The 21,067-nt window shown below is 42.8% G+C and overlaps 1 protein-coding gene across 1 annotated transcript in view; it reads right to left on the bottom strand.

Annotated features, from left to right (window-relative positions):
* Positions 1–20,249, bottom strand: part of SMYD1 (SET and MYND domain containing 1) — a 40,966-nt gene extending 20,717 nt beyond the window's left edge. The window contains exons 1-3 of the mRNA XM_039252616.1: positions 20,128–20,249; positions 5,483–5,659; positions 1,536–1,749 (exon numbers count right to left, since the gene is read on the bottom strand). Coding sequence (XP_039108547.1) covers positions 1,536–1,749; positions 5,483–5,659; positions 20,128–20,249 — 513 coding nt within the window. The remainder of the gene's footprint in view (positions 1–1,535; positions 1,750–5,482; positions 5,660–20,127) is intronic.
* Positions 20,250–21,067: the final 818 nt, after the last annotated feature.

Here is a 21,067-nt window from a genome sequence, read left to right as displayed (position 1 = left end):
CCTAGGTATTTTATGGTTCTTCAGGCAATTGTAAATAGGATCAATTTTTTAAATTTCTCTTTCTGTTGCTTCATTATTGGTGTATAGAAATGCAACCAATTTCTGTACAGTGATTTTGTAATCTGTGACTTTGCTGAATTCATGTATCAGTTCTAGCAGCTTTTTGGCGGAGTCTTTCGGGTTTTCCATGTAGAATATCATGTCATCTGCAAAAAGTGGAAATTTGACTTCTTTGCCAATTTGGATGCCTTTTATTTCATTTTGTTGTCTGATTGCTGAGGCTAGGACTTCCAACATTATGTTAAACAGCAGTGGTGAGAGTGGACATCGCTGTCATGCTCCTGATCTCAGGGGCAAAGCTCTCAGTTTCTCCCCATTGAGGATGATATTAGCTATGGGCTTTTCATATACGTCTTTTATGATGTTAAGGTATTTTCCTTCTCTTCTGACTTTCTCAAAGCTTTTTATTAAGAAAGATGCTGTATTTTTTCAAATGCTCTTTCTGCATCTATTGACAGGATCATATGGTTCTTAAACTTTTTGAAGCCTGTAATTGAACAAAGACGGACGCCTCCCCCCAAAACAAGAAGGGATTCTGCCAGTAGACTGCCTTTGGACTTGAACTACAGCTCTTCCTTGGGCCCCCTGCCTGTCAGCTTACCAACAGATTTTGTATTTGCCAAGTCTCCACTATCACAAGAGCCAATTCATTAAAATAAATCTCTTTTTTCTCCCTCCCTGCCTTCCTCCCTCTACACACACGCGCGCACACACACACACACACACACACACACACACATGCTATTGGTTCTGTTTCTCTAGAGAGCTCTATCACAGAAGCACTGGCACATGGTGAGGACTCAGGATATGTAGAGTATGGTCATGCTGTTGTTGTTATTACAGTAACCTCCCTCTTAGCCCACTCATCAGCATCACAGAAGGAAGACCCACCAGATGGAAGACATCTACCCCCAGAGCCCCAGGCCTGAACCTGCTGATCCACAAAGCTCTTACCCCTATGTTTTGGCCTCTTATAGCTACCAGAGGTCAGGCTTTACTGCTCCAAGGCAGCTCTCTCCAAAAGTCCTTCCTTTCATCTCCCAAATGTCCATAACCCACGACTCTAGGCTCTCCATTTTCCTGCCTACCATATCTGGGAAAAGGAAGGATCTCATTTCCAGCGTGACTGCCAGGCAACAAGGGATGGTGACTGGGTCTTAGCTCTCAATACAGACAAAGAAAAAGTAGAAAGCGCAGATTAACAAGAAGGTAAATTTCTACCCAAATCTACCATGCAGGGATAATGAACAGTTTGTGTGGGGAATGACTGCTTCCAATAGGGTGGTAATGACTTTCTAGTGAGCAAGGCCAGAACAACAGAAACGGGACAAAGGTTCTTCACTTTGGGCCTCTGTCCCCTCTGGTCCTTCTCTTGGCCTCCCCTCCCCAGTCCAGCCTGGCCACTTCTGAATGCTTCTTGGTTGACCAATCCCAGCTGGCACCCCCCACCCTCACCATGTTCCAGGGGATCATACCACGCCGAAGATGTGGGAGATATACTGCATGCTGAACTGCTGGCTCTGGGGCGGCCAGTACTGTAAGAAAGTGTCCACATCCACCCGCAGCTCCTTCTGCTCCTCTTCCCCAAAGTGCTCCACGTGGTTCTGTAGGTCATCCACGGCCACCAGGCAGCCCTCAGTGAGCCCGGTGCCCTCTCTCTCCACCCGCCACATGATGCGGGCCGCCAGCCTGTGGAGAGTGGAAGGGTTAGGGATGCCCAGCATGGTCATTCATTCAACAAACACATCCTGAGTGCCTACTGCGTGTCAGGCACAGTGCTGACCGACATAGATGGAATTTCTTTTTATCAATAGGAGCTTTTCATAGTGGGAGAGACCTAAGTTAAAAAATAACAGTAATTTAAACTAGTGTCAGTGCTGACCGACATAGATGGAATTTCTTTTTATCAATAGGAGCTTTTCATAGTGGGAGAGACCTAAGTTAAAAAATAACAGTAATTTAAACTAGTGTTAAGTGTCATGCAAAGAATAAAATAGGGTGGAATATAAACATAATAAAGAGTGGCTGGGGGAAGGGAAGCCAAGGTGATCAGGGGAGGTGATACTGAGGATGAACACTCGAGCTGAAAAGGGAATGAACAGAAGGAGCTGGCTCTGTGCAGATGGGAAGGAGCAGTGAGTACAAAGACCTTGAAGAAGGAATGAGCTTGACATGATGAAGGAACAGCAGGAAGTCCAAGGTGGATAGAGCGTAGTGAGTAGGGAGTGGAGAACAAATATAGGTAGAGAGGCAGGCAGAAGCCAGGTCACGTGGGGTCTATGAGACCATGAAAAAAGGGTCTGGGGACACTGAGGGATGGCAGCCTGGGTCTCTCCTGATAGTATGGCCAACTGAGATCTGCACTAGAGAAGGAGTCTAACAATCTGGGTTCAAACCCATTTCCACTTACTTTGTGACCCTGGGCAATTCATTTGACCTCCCTGACCCTATCCAGGAGCCAGTAAAAGACGATAATACATATCCCCTGATGTAATATTTGGAAGACAAAATAGTGTAATAGATGTCTACATGTGTATGAACTTATCTGTAGTCTTAGTGATTAAAGAGAGAGGTGGGGAAGACCATCTGGATGGGGCAACTATAAGCAAAGGCTCAGAGGCAGCCACAGGCTTGACATATGCAGGAAGCAGGGAGGGGGCTGGCGTGGCTGGGGCAGAGGGCTCTGGAGGAGGAGGGGAGGCAAGGCAGGATAGGAGGGAGCTCTTGGGAACATAGGGCGTTGAGTATGAGAAGGAAGGGTGCACTTCACCTTGACAGTGAGGGTGCCTTGTTACCTATTCAGCAGCCTATGCCCACAAGACGAGGCCTATGACTGAGGGACATTTTGGCAACTCTTGGCTATTCATTGAATGCATGCTGGCCAGGCACCTGCAAGGAGGTGGGGGTCTAAGGCAGATCTTGTCCCTGAGGGAACTCCTTGGCAAAGAACAGGCCCCTTTCTCCTCTCATTTGGGTCACAGAGTTATTTCTGCAAAGATGCCCTGCTGGCAATCCCAGGTGCTTGAGAACCAAGGTATTCCCACATGGAGTTCAGGACAGCACTGGAGAAAATTAGGCTCTGGTAGGGTGTCCATTGCCTCCAAATATTAGGGAAATGGTCCCCAAGTGTCCATCAATGGATGAATGAATAAAGAAAATATGGGGGGTGTGTGTGTGTGTGTGTGTGTCTGTGTCTGTGTGTACAAGGAGATCCTGCCATTTAAGACATCATGGATGGACCTTGAGGGCATTATGCTAAGTGGAAGAAACCAGATGCAGACAAAAACTGCATGGTATTAGTTATGTATGGTATCTTGAAAAAAGAAAAAAGTCAAACTCATAGAAATAGAGAAAAGTGGTTGCCAGGGTCTGGGAGTGGGGGAAACAGGGAGAGGCTAGTAAAAGCACAAACTTTCAGCTAGGAGATAAATAAGGTCTGAGGATCTAACGTAAAACATAGTGACCACAGTTGACAACACTGTGTTGCATAGCTGCAAATCCGCGGAGGGAGTAGAACATAAAGGTTCTCACTTGGGGAAACAAAAAGGAGATAGATGTGTTAACTAACTAGATAGTGGGGGGTGTCCTTTCACACTGTATACACACATCAAGTCACTGTTATGAACACCTTAAATATCTTACAATCTTATATGCCAAGAAACCTCAGTAAAACTGAAATTTTTAGAACATGAAAATAATCAAAATAAAAAAAAAGAACATGTTTTTAAAGAAGCAGGATTTCACAGATGGAACTAAGGGGGATGGGGAGGCTGAGTGAGCCATTTCTTTTGCAGTTTCCTAAAAATACTAGGATATCATGATTCCATTCTGTACTTGAACTTCACACCCCACCCAGTGAAAATGCTCCCAACTTCACCTTCCCCATCTCCTCTGCTCTCCAACGTCACCTCTTAAGCACCAGTCTGCAGCCCTATCTGATGACAGTGGCCCTGAGATTTCCAGCCACAGCCGCCCTGGGGATGCTACTAACTGCTGTGAATGCCTTTCGCACATGCAGAGTGCAGAGGGCTGTGTGCACAAGCCCAGGGACAAGTGGGCTATGGTTACTTGAAAAGCTCTGCATTTACTATACATTAATTTTATAACAGACTCATTACTCATTTCTCTTGTTTGTAATCAAGTAGGTTCTCATAGGTTTTCCAGATATATAATCATAATAATTATATATTATAATCATAAGTCTATAAGTTATGATATATCACCCAGTTAGAAGACACAGTGGAAGAATTTCCAACAGCAATTAAAGTATAAAATAGTTTGTAATAATTCTTAAACTGTTCAAGAAACATATAAAGAAACCTTTAACATGCATGTATAGTGGCAGATGTTAACTATACTTATCGTGATGTGATCATTGCATAATGTACAGAATTGTCAAATCGTTGTCAAACTATGCTATATACACTATGCTATACTCCTGAAACTAATATAACATTGTGTGTCAACTATACTTCAATAATAAAAAAAATTTTTAACTTTAAAAAAAAAAGAAAAGCTCTGCATTTTATCTTGATTTGCCTCTCTCTTTTTTCCCATTGCTCATATGTTTTGTTTCTTAAATTTCACATATGAGTGAAATCTGACTTACTTCACTTATCATACTCCTCTCTAGCTCCATGCATTTCGTTGGAAATGGTAAGATTTCACTTTTCTATGGTTGAGTAATATTCCATTATGTATATACACCACATCTTCCTTGTCCATTCAGCAGTCGATGGACACATGGGCTGCTTCCGTAATTTGACTATTGCAGTTATGCTGCTATATAACTACAGAGACAAACTGATGGTGACCAGAGCGGGGGTGGGGGGGGGTGAGTGAAATAGGTGATGGGGATCAAGGAGCGCACTTGTGATGAGCACTGAGTGATGTATGGGAAGATTCAATCATTATATTGTACACCTGAAACTAATATTACACTGCATGTTAACTGGAATTTAATATTTAACTGGAATTTAAATAAAAACACTTTTTATTTAATTCTGCTAGAATTAAACAGCTCAGCTGCTGTTGAGCTCTAGCTCATTTTGCCACATCTTCAGATTTTTTTTTTCAAGAGAAACCAGAAATCCTATTTTTTAATGTGGAATTTTCCAATTTTCTTTAACATTGGCAGATTCATTCTTTTTTTAAGTTAAACACTAGGGAGCCATTGAGAACAGGCCTACAGTCAACTCTAGTGAGGGGCTGTGGACTAAAACCATGGCCACTGGTACCTGGTTCTAGATGGGCTCCCAGATCTAAAGAGAGTGCACAGAAGTGCCCCTATTCAGTCTCTTTGAGGCTGTACCCTGATTTGCATTCAGCCTGGCTTCCTTGAGCCTGAGAATGCTTGCCACTAACGCCTTCCCCACTTGACATTTGGGAATCCCAAACCCTACCCCCAGGAACCAGGTCTGACCTGATGTTCTCATTGGGCACCGTCCCATATCTCTTGATGGCTGAACACTCGTTCTTGTGGTTCAGCCAAGCATCCTTCTGGCAGGTGCGGTCACAGTAGTGGGCGAACTTGCACTGTCCACAGCGATGAAGCTTCTCCTGCCTCTTGAAGCAGGTATGGCACACAAAATTAACAAGGCTGGGAATGGAGGGAGAAACAAGTGATTGGGGTGGCACAGCATATAGGGAGTGCACTGGACATTAGGTCCCAACATGGGGGACACTAGTGCACCCTGCCTATAAGCCTTTCAATTTAACTCCGCAAGTGTAGATTTAGACCCATATGCGGTAGGCACTGGGAACACATAACCAGCATGAGGAGGCTATGACAGCGGCCCCATGGGGTATTCCTGGAACACACTGGACCAGACACTTGAGGAGCCCAGGAAGTCTTCCAGGCCAAGGGACTAGGTGGAAATTCCTCATGGTCCCCTCGCCAAAAGCCACAGGTCACTGGCACCATAGCACTCTGTGTGACATGACCCTCTTATTCTTGAAATGCAATGTCCCTTTCCCCTGAAGAATAGAACTCGTAACTATCTACAATATGATGGGACATGAAACATGGTATTTTTATGCAAAATGGGGTCTGCGCATTCTGACATGTGTCACGGTTCCACGTGTTTTGCAAGAGTAACAATTACAAGGTTACTAATGTCACTGAGGTTGTCCGGTGTATTCACCTGACTCAGAGAGACAGAGTGGAAATGACATGGAAGATCTTGCCTGCCCATTCAGTGGATGAATAGGAAGATTCATGTTTCCCATCCCTGGTGTTTCCGGCCCCCCAGTGTTCCCAAGAGAGAGCTTTGTGTCTCCCAGAGTCTTCTTTCCGGCAGAAAACAGCATAGACTAGCATAAAGAAAACCTAACACCAAGAGGGTGAAATCTGGCATGATGTGCAGTATCTCAATATCTCTGCAATGTGGAGAAAAGAAATCCTGGCCACTGAGGCAATACATACATACATACATACATACATACATACATACATACATACATAAAATGAGGAAAACAAGTTCAGCAGTATGCGCAGAAGCACTGAGCTCCCTGGGAAAAACTGGGTATGTGAACTCAGGCTGGAATTTATGGTCTAAAGAGGCATCTCAAAAGTATAGGAAAACAGGATTTTTTGGAATCACGGAACGCTAGAGGCTGAAGAAAGAACCTTCGACAGAACACACAAACACAAGGATCCCTTGTGTCCATCCTTGACCTTGCACTTTTTAAATTCCCATAGTGAAAAAGAGTGTACTGCTTCCAAGAACAGTTAATCCATTGCTGGCCAGTCCTAATTATTGCAGATTTCCTCCTTAAGTTCAGCTTGAATTTGCCTTCCTGAGAAACATACTCCTATCATCTAATTTGGCTCTCTGGATCTTCGTCCAGTGGAACAAGCCTAGGTAGGTCAGTGATGCAAGAATTTGAAGACCCCTGCTCTGACTCCCTTCCATTTCCCATCTCACTCCCACCTCCTTCAACAGTCCTATTCTGGTCTCCAATGCACCCACAGTGGGTCCCTGCAGCCAAAGGAAAGTGGGTGCATCAGGGCAATCAAGAAAGATTCAACAGCCAACACTAGGGCATCAGGCTCAAGGAGAAGACCAAAGGTCAGGCCCTGTGGTCCCAGGAGGGCATCAAGAAATGGAGACACGTAGAGAGCCAAGCTGAGGGCCCTGCTTGAGCTACTGCTCTAAGCTAGGTCCTGGGCTTTCTGGAGTCCAGTTTTCAGCCTCTAGGTGGCCAACTCAACATGCTGTTATGTCCCCATCTGCTGTAAGGTATGTTGCTAAGAACTTGTTATTAATCATGAAATACTCACGGGCATGGAAGGTTAGTGGTTATAAGTTTAGAGCAGGTTCAAATTTATCCCCATAATAATGTCTTCCTTATTCCCATGCAATCTTGTAAGCCTTCCCAATGAGAGAGAAAGGGTAGAATTACACTAGCATATTTAGAATTGCACAGAATCTGCAGCCAATCATAGCTATGCCACAGAGGGTATTCCCTACTTGAGAAGGTCATTTGTCATGAGCATTCCAGCAGAACAGAACAGACAGGCTCATGCAGGACCTGGAAGATTTTAGTGGAATCTTCAAACCCCTAGAGATGGGGAGCTATGGCTTTTCTCATATCTGCCCCAAGTGAAGATGGCATTCCTTGGCAGGAATGTAAAGTTCACTAGCAGAGACTGAATTGCTGAAGAACCCAAGTAATTTGGATCCCAATGAGGCTCCAAATCCTGTCTCCTGGCCCCTCAAGGGTGGACATTGGGTCATAGTGTTTTATAATTACAATGCCAAGAACAGAAAATGGTATCCAGGTGTGGTGCTATAAACACTTTCCTGCAAAAAAATCTCACAGTTATTTAAGATCAAATTACAAATGTAGTCACTAGAATGTCCCAGGTGTTCTCAAAGGCACACAGCCAAGTCAGAGCTTCCCTCCATTTGTCCATATGATGCTGCGTTTTTTAAATAGCTTGAGGCATGACTGACATACACGTCCAAAATCTTTACTGTGATATATACTCTGACATATGCACATACCAGTGAAACCATCGCCATGACCAAGACGGTGAACCTATCCATCATTCCCCTCAATTCCCACACGACATTGAATTTTTTAACCTGAAGTAGGGTCTTCATCTTTATAGTATTCCAAATGGCCAAAATCATTTTGAGCTTTCATTTTTTTCATCACTTATATCAGTATGCTAAGCCTTGAGGTTCTGCAAGTCTGAGAGCATCTCTTAGTCTGGGAAGGGGAAAGAGGAGCAGATTCTTGCCTCTGGGGTATCAGGACTTGGACCAGGAATACAAACCCAAGGCAGGAAAGAAAGGGAAACGGTCTGGATCAAGACTTTTCACTTGGAACTCCCTGCCTATATGCCCTAGGGGCCCCAATCAGGGAACAACCCCATACTGCACTGCTCTGACATTTTACACCCAAACTGATATTTTTAGAACCTTCAAGCATTATATCCTCACATTTTTATTCGTACACATACATGCACATTCATATACATATTTCATGTTGAAACTGGAATTTATGCCTACCAAACATTATGCTTTGCAGTTCTCACACTATTTCACTGTTTCACATTTTAAAAAGGACCACAAACTCCAGGTGGTCACCTAGAATAACAAAAGTTCTTCTGCTTTAACTTTATGAGCTCTGCTTATTTCCTTTTTAAAATTAAAAAAAATTAACATTTATTTATTTTTGAGAGAGAGAGAGAGAGAGAGAGAGAGAGACAGAGCATGAGTGGGGTCAGGAAGCAGACACACAGAATCCTAAACAGGCTCCTGGCTCTGAGCTGTGAGCACAGAGCCTGATGTGGGGCTTGAACCCATAAGCCATGAGATCATGACCTGAGCTGGAGTCAGACACTTAACTAACTGAGCCACCCAGGTGCCCCTGGAATCTGCTTATTTCTAATATACTTAAACTTCAGGAAGAGGTAATAGCACAGGAGTTAGAGACATGAACTGTGGCCTTCGTAAGCTCAAGCAATTGTGAACCTTAAGAAACTGCTCTTGCAACAAACACGTAGTGGAGGGCACACGTGTTAGCGGCCAATGGAGAGTCCCTCAGATTAACTTCCAGGCAAAATACAATGTTTATTAAGGTCTATGTGATTTTAAAATGTACTAGCTTGGGGCGCCCGGGTGGCTCAGTCGGATAAGCGTCGGACTTCAGCTCAGGTCATGATCTCATGGTTCGTGGGTTAAAGCACTGCGACACGCTCTGTGGTGACTGCCAGCTCAGGGCCTGGAGACTGTTTCAGATTCTGTATCTCCCTCTCTCTCTGACCCTCTCCTGCTCATGCTGTCTCTCTCTCTCTCTCTCTCTCAGAAATAAATAAAACATTAAAAAATGTGCTAGCTTGAAGTTTATGCAACAGCAATTGTTTAGAACTTACACAAACATAGATTTTTCCCCCCAAGGAATAGTATTTTATCCCTGACATTGTTTAGAATTACTGATGCATAATAATAAAGATGGAATCTTTTAGTCAGGTTTTTAGAAGTCAGTTTTGTTATTGTTTTTAAATTCTGTACAGACAATCACTGCTTACTCTCTGCCCCATGGTTGGACCTCTGGTATTGCCCTTTCTTTGGTCCACACTGCCTTTAAGGAGGCTCAAATTTTCTTAGCCTGGCTCAGAGAGAGACAGTACATTTGTCCTAGAGTCTGCCTCCAGGCTCCCATAAATGGACTTACCACACTTCTTAATGGGGCCTGATTACAGAATAATCTATCTGCCATGAACTATAGCTATAATATGTCCATAAGAAATTCTAGTGCAAAGCCCTTGCATCTTCCAAGTCACTAACAACCATTTTGACCAAGAGAAGGCTGGAGACTGAGCCCTTCTGCTGCAGGGTGAAGACTTCACCCCAGGCTGGGTGACAGAGAGATCTCTGCAGTCACTAGTCAATCAATTATCAGTCCTTGAATCAATTCGGCTCTCAGTTCAACATCTCACCATCATCTTGTCTCATGAGAGTCTTTACCAATACTTTGCTATTATGAACTTTTAGTTACTTTTCATAAAAAGAAAATGTGGTCAATTTGGATGATTTATTTCCTTACAGTAAACTCTTAGGGGGTTCCAAATGTTAGCCACCAAACCATGCAAACTATTTTCTACAGGCTCACCCACCTGTTTTATACCACTTCCTATGATTTTGCTAGGGCCCGGAGTCAAATTTTAAAGGCTAGTGGAAAAGCATTGGGAGTTATCTCCTACCTTAGATCTCCTTAGGAAGGGGCTGACCTTTCTCTCCATTACTTCACCTGCCAATAAGGCTTAGCCATGAGGCTGGAACCAGGAAGGATTACGGGGGTAGGTTTGAAGCAGAGCTGGGTTTCTTGAACTTCCCTGTGTACACACATCACCAGGGGTCTTATTAAAATTCAGTAGGTCTGGAGTGGGGCCCAGGATCCCACATTTCTAACAAGCTCCTGGGTGATGCTGAGCTGTAACTTTGAGTAGCAAGAATGTAAAGATGAGAGAAAACTTACTCCTTCTGGTGGAGTGTGCAGGGAAGTGTCAGGCAGGCAGGAAAGGAAAGCTTAATTAAAAAAAAAAAAGCCAGTCTCTCTGGTCTCCATCTCCTTTAATGGTGGTAGGATGGGTTTTATGCAAGGTCAGACCTGGAGCCGCTCAGAGCTGGGTTCAACTCCTGATTCCAGTATCTACCTCTAGCAAGTACACTAACCTCTCTGGGCTGTCATTTCCTTATGTGAAAATGAGATACCAACACCTAGATCTTCATTTTTAAAAAATTTTTTAACATTTATTCATTTTTGAGAGACAGAGACAGAGCGTGAGTGGGAGCGGGGCAGACAGAGAAGGAGACACAGAATCTGAATCAGGCTCCAGGTTCTGAGCTGTCAGCACAGAGCCCGATGCGGGGCTCCAACCCATGAACCCTGAGATCGTGATCTGAGCAGAAGTCGGATGCTTAACTGACTGAGCCACCCAGGCGCCCCATAACAACACCTAGATCCTGATATCTTTAGACAAACAAATATTACTTTTTAATGAAACATGCTTACTCTTTTAAAAAATTCAAGCAAGAAGAAAATTACAGAGAAGTTCCAAAATCCCACCACTATCAGATTAAATGCAAAGTAGCCAGCTCTGAACCTGGCACAAGACAGTGCCTGGTCTACCCGCCCATCTGTCACATGGGGGTTTGGACCAGGTGATCTCAGAGCTCCTGATCTCCTCCAGCATCCATTAATTCTCAGGCAGCCGCCAGCGAGGAAGACCTCCTGACTAGCAGAGAACCCCTGTAAGAGGGGCAGGTAATTCTCTGACAGAAATACCTCCCCTCTTTCTTAGTAACCCCAGTGAGAGAGAGAGAGAGAATCCAGAAGACAGGGAGTCCTAAACCCACTTTTCGGATTCCAGGAGAAAGATACTTCTCCCTGCCAGGCTTAGTCAGACAACCTTCAGCAAGTCCCAATATTCCTCCTAGTCTCTTTCCCCAGTGCTCACAGAGGATGTTAAATTCCCACTTACACAGCGCTCTGCAATTTTCAAAGAGACATTGTAAGCAATTCTCTTTTGTTAAACCTTCACAACAACCCTTTAGAGTAGTGATCACTACCTTCATGGGGATGTAAGGATCCTTACAGGGGTTCCTGATGTCTACCACTGAGCCCAGCACAGAGGACAGAGGAAGCCACCAAAGCCCACTTTAGGGCTCTGCCTGCAGGCCTGCGCATTCTTTGCCCTGGCCAGCGGGTCCCCACTCACTCATTCTGCAGCCCTGCCCTGGGTCACATCACCTGTCAGAATCAAGAGGGCTAGAAGGGCAGCTGCTGCTCAGCTCCTTACATGGAAATAACCAGTTACTGGACAGATAAAGGCAAAGAGAAGGCGCCTGCAAGGTGGACAAGCCCCCTAAAAATACAGCCAGAAAGGACCAAACCAACAGCTCTGGCTTTCTGTACTGCTTTAAAACTTCTAGCCCGCCAGGGCTGTCCCCTCAAAAACTGAGGGGGAAGGGAGCATGTCTTAAAGAACATCCCACATTCCTCAAGTACCCAGAGCACTTTACAGTATTTTAAATTCCTCTCTCCTTCCTTACTTGTCCCTTTCACTCTACTTTCCTCTCACAAGTATTTATCGGGCATCCACTATGTGCTGTGCATTGAACTCGGTAATACAGCGCCTTAAAGATAAACAAGACACAAACCTTGATTTCGAGCAGTCCCTAGGCTGAGCTGGGGCATAAACACATATAAGCAAGGTGAGGTGTGCCATTCAGGAGTGCAGGTATCTCAGTGCAGGGTTCAAGAGAGACCTAACTCCCACTGAGGTGGGGAAGGCAAGGAATCCGGGAAGACAATAATCTGCGAAGGAAGGAGGCACTGTTCTGACCTCCAGCGATGGGCTGAGTTTGTATTCAGAGAACATCAGTTCTTCCGTGGAGGGGCACTGGCTTGAGTCCAAGGTGTCCACGTGTGTGGGGGGGGGGGGGCACCAGGTACATATAGGAGAGATAGGAGTAGTTATCTGACAAGATTGTAGGATGTGCTACACTGGGAAATAATGCTGGAATAAGACCAGAGACGAGGGGGCCTGGAATGCTACTCAGTAGTATGTGCTTATTCTGCAGGCAAAGGGGAACCACTGAAGGCTCCTGTGGAGAGGAGACACCCGCCCAGAGTCAGAAGGCTCATTTTCTTTTCTCCATGGCATCTACTTAATGTCATTTTGAAATGGCCCATGTCAACCTCTGAGGGGCATTGCTGCATTCACGTTTGCACCATATAGACCTTAGCATAAGAAGTTAGGTGATACTGCTTCCTTAGGTCAGATCTAGGTATTGCCTAGTTTTAACATCTCTTCTATATTAAAGTAGCAGTTCTCGAGATTTCCTCTGCCACACCTCACATGAAGAAGTTCACACACCTTACTCAGACCTGTCTGCATTTCCCACACTGTAGCTGTGACCGCACCCTATTTTTCATGTTTAAAACACATCTTCCAGTGTGACTGAAGATGACGTCACTGTGGGGACAACCTGGCATTTGATCTAATTTATATTGAAAAGGCAATTATTTGCAAACTTCTGCATCTAAGGATTAAATGTGTTTCATAAAATGTAGCAATACAACTTGTAACAGGGCATGTCACATGTCATCATGTCTTACATCTGCAACTAAAAGTGTCAAACTAAAGACATATTTCTAAGGGTACCTGGGTGGCTCAGTCAGTAGAGCATGTAACTTTTGAGCTCAGGGTTGTGAGTTCAAACCCCACATGGGGTATAGAGCTTACTTAAAATAAAATAAAGATGTAGTTTTAAATCTGCTATGATTATCTGCATCATCACGTGTAAATGTTTAACACTGCAAATTGAATACCAAACGGTGATTCATTCATTTCTGAACTAACTGTTCAGGAATTTCCTTAATCCCTTTATTAAATGATTTCCATTTATAACATCATGTGCTCCCACCACCCACCCACCAGCTGTTATCAGATTAAAGGCCACAGTGTGTTGGTGTGTATGCCTTACTAATCCTGGTGTTCCCACAAGCCCACATAGAATTACACTGGCTAAAAGCCCAGCTGTCTCCAGTGGACCTGAAGCTCCTAACTGGTCCGATTTTTAAAAAGCCTGGCTGGCATTAATTTCTCTTCAAGTACTCTACTTTTTCTTATGTGCTTATTGGTGTTTTTTCCTACACCTGTTTGCAGAATCCCCTGGGCACTTTCAACTGCTTAAACAGAATCGCTTAGGAACCAACCAAATTTTTACTTAAAGAGATTTTTGTAAAAATCCACTATCCCTGCTCCTCCTTAACATTTTGTGTGATGAATTGGATTAAAAGGAAATACGTCTTATTCGTTGTGGTAGGTTGAAAAATAGCTCCTCCCAAAATGTCAAGGTCCTAATCCCTGGAACCTGTGAATGTGTTACATTACATGGCCAAAGGGACTTTACAGATATAATTGAGGTTAAAGACCTTGAGAAGGGGAGATTATCCTGAAGCACCCCCATGGGTCTAATGCAATTACAAGGGTCCTTATAAGAAGGAGGCAGGGAGTCTTAGGGGAAGAAGATGCGATGCTGCTGGCTTTGAAGATGAAACCCAGAAATTCAGGCAGCCTGTGGAAACTACAAAAGCCTAGGAAACATAGCCTAATGGACCCATTTTAGATCTCCGAACTTCAGAAGAGTGAGATAATAAATTTGTGTTGTTTAAGCCACTAAAATTTGTGGTAATTTGTTACAGCAATGGTAGGAAACCAATACATGGGTTTGTTATGAGAAGCACTTTTTTCCCTGTGTAATCACATGTGTTTTACCTATGAGTCTCTGGATCTAAAGATTCTCAGGTCCCAGAAACAGATTCTGATTGTTCTGAAATTGATGGACAAGTGCCATTTCCTTTATTAAGTTAAGACTAAATATTATGAACTGGACTGCCAAGGAAAAAAGAAATTAAGTCAGCAATGGGGTGGGGGGTATGATAGCTGGACAAGATCCCAGGAATCTCTGTCCTGCCCTATGGCTTGTCCATCCATGGATGACCTGGGATGGCCTGTCACCTCACTAAGCCTCAGCTTCCTAATCTGTAAGAGAAGATTGAATATATTCAATGGGTCTCAACCTTCTTCTAGGTTGAAAGTGATTTTGACAGTGATGAAGATTCTAGACTTTCTCCCCAGAAATAAAAAGCACAGATGCACATCCACATAAACTTTGATCTTCCAAATGTAAGTCTCTCCTTCACTAAGGATCCATGGATGCAAAGCCTAGATGCACTCTAAATTCATAACGTCCGGGACTGTTAAAAAGGAACCATCAAATAGCATTTTTGGCTCCTAGAACTGCTCATGAGCACCACTCCCATGCCATGTCTTGTGTTTAAGGCTAAAATAAAAAATAATCAGAAGCAGCTCCATTTCTATATTAGCCCAGCACCTCTCTGTTGCTGCACCAGAGTCCTTCAATGTGAAAAAATCATGCAACCTACAGAATAGCATGCTAGAAGAGATCTTCAGGTTCAAATGACCCAATTCCCCTCTATTGTCCAACTCTTCATGGACATCATCTCAGCCAGGTTGCCACCAGGAACTACACAACTTTGGAAATAGCCTTTCCATCACTGCTAGCCCTGGTTTCCCATTAGGCAATAGAGACTCAGTGTCAGGGGCCTAAAAGCTTGCAAATGACCCAGGAAAAGGTTTGGAATTCATCATACCTTTGAATAGTCTCCAAATTTTCTTAAAACAAAAACAAAAAAAATCCAAAATGGAAATTAATAACAACTGCAATAGCAAAGTTATAAAAAAAAAAATCTACTCAGAAATGGTAAGCAAAGACTACCTTTTGACATATTGTGAGGTGGAACTTCTAAAGATAAAGGTGTCCAGGGCCTACCTAATTCTTAAATGTCTTGAGCTATAACTAGCACTTCTCCCACCACACATCCCATTTTGACCAGAAATAGGACTCTGTAACTTCGGCTCAAGGAGCTTGCTTCTCACCCTTCCGTCAATGAAATAAAGCTTAGAACCCTTTGTCTTGCAAATGAGGGTTCGTTATTTGTAGATGGCTTTTAAGAGAAGAGGTTCTCCAACATTTTTGTAAAATATGCTTCAAATTCCTATCCTGGTCAAATCTGATTCTATTCCAGATTGGCCATGAATCTATTTGTTTGTGGGTTTTGTTTGAAGATGATGATGGTGGGGGGTGCCTGGGTGGCTCAGTCTGTTAAGCCTCTGACTTCAGTTCAAGTCATGATCTCACGTTCATGGGTTCGAGCCCCATGTTGGGCTCTGTGCTGACAGCTCAGAGCCTGAAGCCTTCTTCGGATTCTGTATCTCCCTCTCTTTCTGCCCCTCCCCCTCTCATGCTCTGTGTCTCTTTTTCAAAAATAAATAAAACTATTAAAGAAATTGAAGATGATGATGGTGATAGTGGAATTTTACTCATAGTGTGATAAATGGTGCCCAATGGATCTCAGTCTGTAGGTCCACTGGGCTAACCCATTGATTTTATAGTTTGGAAAAGATGAAGGTTCTACTTCAGAGAACTAGAAGGGTCCTTCCAAGACCAAAAAGTGAAAAGATAAGGATTGAATTGCTCTGAAGGCCTGAGTCACTCTTAAGGCTAAAACCATTTATCTTCTCATTCCCCTTGACATAAAAGGAACTAAATAAGCAAAAAAATGAAAGTGAATGAATGCAATGACAATAAGTAACTGGAATAAAAATAAACTCAAAAAAAGAAATTTAAAGCTTAGACATAACTTGAATATCTATAAGATAGAAAAAATGAATAGTTTTAAAAATAAAAGACATGAAAAGTTAAAGAAAGTCAAAAGTAACTGAGGACTAGAAAAGAGTTAAAATCAAAAGAGCTAATACACCAAAATGATTCATAAGAATTCAAACAATTTAGAAGTTCTGAACATTAAGGAGTGATAAAACAAATGAGCTACACATAAAGTTTTAAAATGAGGGCATCAATAGAAAATGGACAAATCACAAAAGAAGGATGTAACAATCAATAAACATTTAAAAAAAAAAACCTTCACCTCCCTCATGATTATAAAATTCAAAACAAAATAATACTAAGATAAGTTCATATAGGTGAATCTGGAAAATACAAAAGTAAAAGTTAGTCTTCTGTATTAGTTCTTGATAAGGAGGCAAATGCTATAATGCTCATGGAAAAAACCCGGTATAATCCTCTTCGGTGGGGTGATTTGGAAATCTATAGTAAAAGCCTTAAAATTGTCTTTTCAATCCAAAATACACACTTCTAGGAGTTTATCTTTAATAAATAATCAGAGATGAACAGAGAGGTCTATTAGGAAAAGCAGAAAACAACTTTGCCATCCAAAGTATGGCACTGGCTAATCTGATATATAATAGTCAAAAGGCATACTATGTAGTCATTAAAAATTCCTTAGAATTTTTAAATTCTAAAAAATTTGGCTCAGTCAGTTAAGCATCTGACTGTTGACTTTGGCTCAGGTCATGATCTCATGGTTTGTGGGCTTGAGCCCCACATCAGGCTCTGTGCTAACAGCATGGAGCCTGCTTGGAATTCTCTCTCTTTCCCTATCTCTGCCCCTCCCCTGTTCATGCACTTGCTCTCTCTCTCTCTCTCTTTCTCAAAATAAATAAATAAACTTTAAAAAGTAAATTATATATTGTTTAAGAATATGTACACATGTGGTGAAGCTATTACTCAAGAGGCAAAGGAATAAATAACATAAAAATCAGGATACTCATTTCCTTTGGGAAAAGTTGGAGACAGGGTAGGGGAAGATAGAAAAGATACAATATAATGGCACACTCTAGTTAAGTAGGATGATGGTTTCATAGGTGTTCATTTCTTGTTATGCTTCATAACATACAGAGGTACATATAAGTCATATATATTGTTTGAAAGAATGTAGTCCTCAACTAAAAATAAAATCTTTCCTCAAGTCTGTGTTTGGAACATAAGGCAGGAAGTCTGGCTAGCACTAACATGGATTAGGACGTGCCTCTTCTATAGAATGATTAGAATGTGCCTCTTTTGTGGCTGACTCTCAGGCCTACCTCCCCACTCAGGTTCCTCATGTACAGTGGCTGAGTCTCCCCAGGAGGCCACAGTGGGAGGGCAGGATGGGCAAAGGTTTCCTTCTCTGCCTTTCCAGGCTACTCAGGTATACCCCAAAAGTGACGCCTCATGTGTGCAGTGACACATTTGGGAAAAATCACTTTTTTAAAGTATCTCTTTTAGATTTTTTTCAATCATTTTAAAGATCATTTACCCCAATCATCCCAGTTTTTATTATTGTAATAATAATATAACATTTTGTTAGCATTCTATCTGCAATATCACTAAAGTTGTTTTGTAATTATTACTTCAAATGAATGATGATGTATTTATAGCAATAAAACCATGTAAACCTCAGCCATAAAGAAGTGGTAGGAGAGCAGGCAGCCAAGAAATACTATATTCATGAAGAGAGTATAGGAACCCAGAAATACTTAAAGTATTGAATGTAAGACATCATAGCTTCTGTAACAAGATCCCAGCTGTGTGGTAGGAATGAAACCTACCTTTTAAAATAAGTGGGAAGGAAATAGACAACAATGTTTAGAGTTAGTATCTTTGTGTGAAGATACATTTTTTTCTTCCTTACTTTTACTTTTATAATGGAAGGAAAACCCACTCAACTCCAAACACTCTTAAAAGGGATACTAAGTGGCTACATTAGCTTTTAGGGAACTAGACGCACCAATGGAGGTATTCTATCTATATAAGGCAACGTGGCAACTCTGTGGCGCATCAAAATCATTGTTCTGAGTTTCTGTTTTCTAGCTTTTTTGTCTTTATTCTGAACCCAACTGACTCTTTTACCGCACTCACCTCCAGCCGTGACACACATACAAGTAAATTAATAAGGCCAGACAGATGCCTGTTGAAGAAGTATAACTGTCGCCTCCACCCCCTCATATTCCTCAGATGGCAGCCAGCCATTCACTGCCTTCTCCCTGAAGGTCCTGGGAGGCAGGAAGAAATGAAGATGTGAATGCTAATCAAATTATCTCTGAAAAGCAGTGCCCATTCCCAGGATGGTCTGTACAGTGAGCCAACCACAAAGCCTAGATTATCAGAGGCCATCTTGATTCAGATCTCACCAATGTCAGGCAGGTCACTCCAGCTTTAGGCACAGGGAACATTGTCATAATTTAATTACTAGGCAGGGTTTTTTTTTTTTAAATAAAGATTTAATACTAATTTAAAACTTTGGTGGTTAAGTGTAGACATGGTTGTGGGGAAATGGGAATGTAAATTTAATAGAGCCGCTTCAGAGGGCCTATTAAAATAGAAACAGCACACTCTGGCACAATTTCCCTTCTAGCCATATATCCTTGAGAATAATCACACACATGTGCAAGTGGACATGGTCAAGGATTTTATGTGCAGAAATGTTTGTGTTTGTGAAAAGCTAGAAACCACCGAGTGTCTCTCAATAAGGAAGTGGATAAATAAGTTTTCACGTACTTATTGGGTAGAATATCCATGGCAGTTGTAACTGGCCATCCATATTGCATATGGATCAACATGGATAGATCTACATGTGGATAAAAGAAACATATTTGAGGATAAAAAGAATTATCTATAGATTTATAGTTCCCATAAGGGTAGGAATCAAAAACATATTCAGTGAAAACAGCAAGTTCTAGAATGACATCTGAAGTATGATACCACTTCTATTTAAAACAAAAATAAAAGACAAACTACAGTGCTACATTTTTGATAAATGCAGATATAAGCATGTACTAGTACAAGAACATTCTAGAAGGAAGCACATGAAAATCATAACAAGTATTACCTCTGAAAAAAGACAGAGGAGATGGGTATTGGGGGTAGAAAAAGTAAAAAGGGATTGCAGCTTCATGGTGATATTCTAATGTGCCAATGGTAAATGGATTGTAAGGCTTACAATTACTTTTTGAAAGTCTCAGCAACTACTTTACGCTGTAATATATTTATTATACTCAAGAAGCTAAAGACATAGAGCCTTTTGTAAAAAAATGTTTCCTGCGAGGCACCTGGGTGGCCCAGTCAGTTGAGCATCTGACTCTTGGTTTTGGCTTTAGTAGTATCTCAAAAGTCATAGGTTCGAGCCCTGCGCTGGGCTCTGTACTGGTAGTATGAAGCCTGCTTGGGATCCTCTCTCTCCCTTTCTCTTTGCCTCTCCCCTTCTCACTCTCTCTCTCTCAAGGAAGGAAGAAAGGAAGAAAATGTTTCCTATAGCACCACACCTACCTCTCTAGTCTGCTCCAGCACACCCACTCAGCCAAGTTCAATGGTATTATGAGAAAGTGCCCCAGAGCCTTGGCTCACGTTTACAACCCTCCTAGGGACCAGAGCAAATCACATTAGTGATGACTCTTTGCAGAAAAAGTTATTCCAGAAAACAGCTGTCAGAAGTGTCATTCTGTTAAAAATGATCAAGTGGATTCTATCCCTTTCCCTGATGATTTTGAAAGCAAGTGTTTTAGAGTTTGGCACCTGGCAAACCAAAAGAGAAAAGAAGGCAACACCCCACATTGCGTACCTGTCGAAAACCACTGCAGAGTAAGCCCGCTCGGCGAAGATGACATCCGCAGCCCAGAACTCCTTAGTGGCCTTCAGACCCCTGCCTTTGCCCTCAGAAGTAAAGACCTCCACGTTCTCCATTCTCCCTATTGTCATTTCAGAGTCTTTCAGGCAGCTCGGCAGATATTTAACACGGAGCCAAGTCCCCTGTCATTGCTATTTCAGCACCTTCAGCATCTCAAAGAGCAAGCCTATAAATGGACAAGCACCTCCCCTTCCCTGCCCCCTCTCAGCCACGGGGGCCCTCACCTCCCCCTCTGCCACGCTTCCCAGAAATGGGAGTGGGCCAGGCAAGAGAACAGTGATCCGAGAAGGGTCACATTCATCACCAGCAAAACTGACAAAAAGCAAAAATGACCATGGGCTGGTGCACCTCTCGAATTGGGCCTGAAAACTTTTGCAAAGTTCCTTTGCAAGAAGCAGCTCTAGTTCTGGAGGGCGGTCGTGCTCGGCTTTCATTGGAATAGGGAACACTTGGTCAGTGGGGTATTTTTAGCAGCCAGATGCCTCTGTCAATCCCGAGCAGACAGCTGAAATGGTCCAAGAGAAGAGGTGATGCTTGCTGCTCTGGGAACCATCAGCTGTCAGGCTCATACTTTCTCAAGTGAGATGGGCCCCTTGTCCCCCTCTGCCCTTCCCCATAGGTGGACTGCTCACAGAATATAGCAGATGCCTAACTGACCCCCTTCACATGTACAGAACAGTACTATTTTGGCTCCAAGTGGCACTCCCCTTCTCCAGTATGACCTGGGGGTCCCACAGCACCCACACACGGGGCTCGGAGGTCTGGGAGCTCCCTGATGATGCAGGGGTGCTGGACACAGGCTGTATTAGGAGAGGAGGTAGGCCTTGATGAAAACCCTCATTTCTATCTTTTTATCATATCTCCCTTAAACATG

Source organism: Hyaena hyaena, unplaced genomic scaffold, assembly GCF_003009895.1.
Source record: "Hyaena hyaena isolate Hyena2069 unplaced genomic scaffold, ASM300989v1 scaffold_421, whole genome shotgun sequence".
NCBI lineage: Eukaryota > Metazoa > Chordata > Mammalia > Carnivora > Hyaenidae > Hyaena > Hyaena hyaena.
The sequence above is the reverse complement of the archived record's forward strand: the minus strand, read 5'-3'. Positions and strand labels throughout refer to the sequence as shown.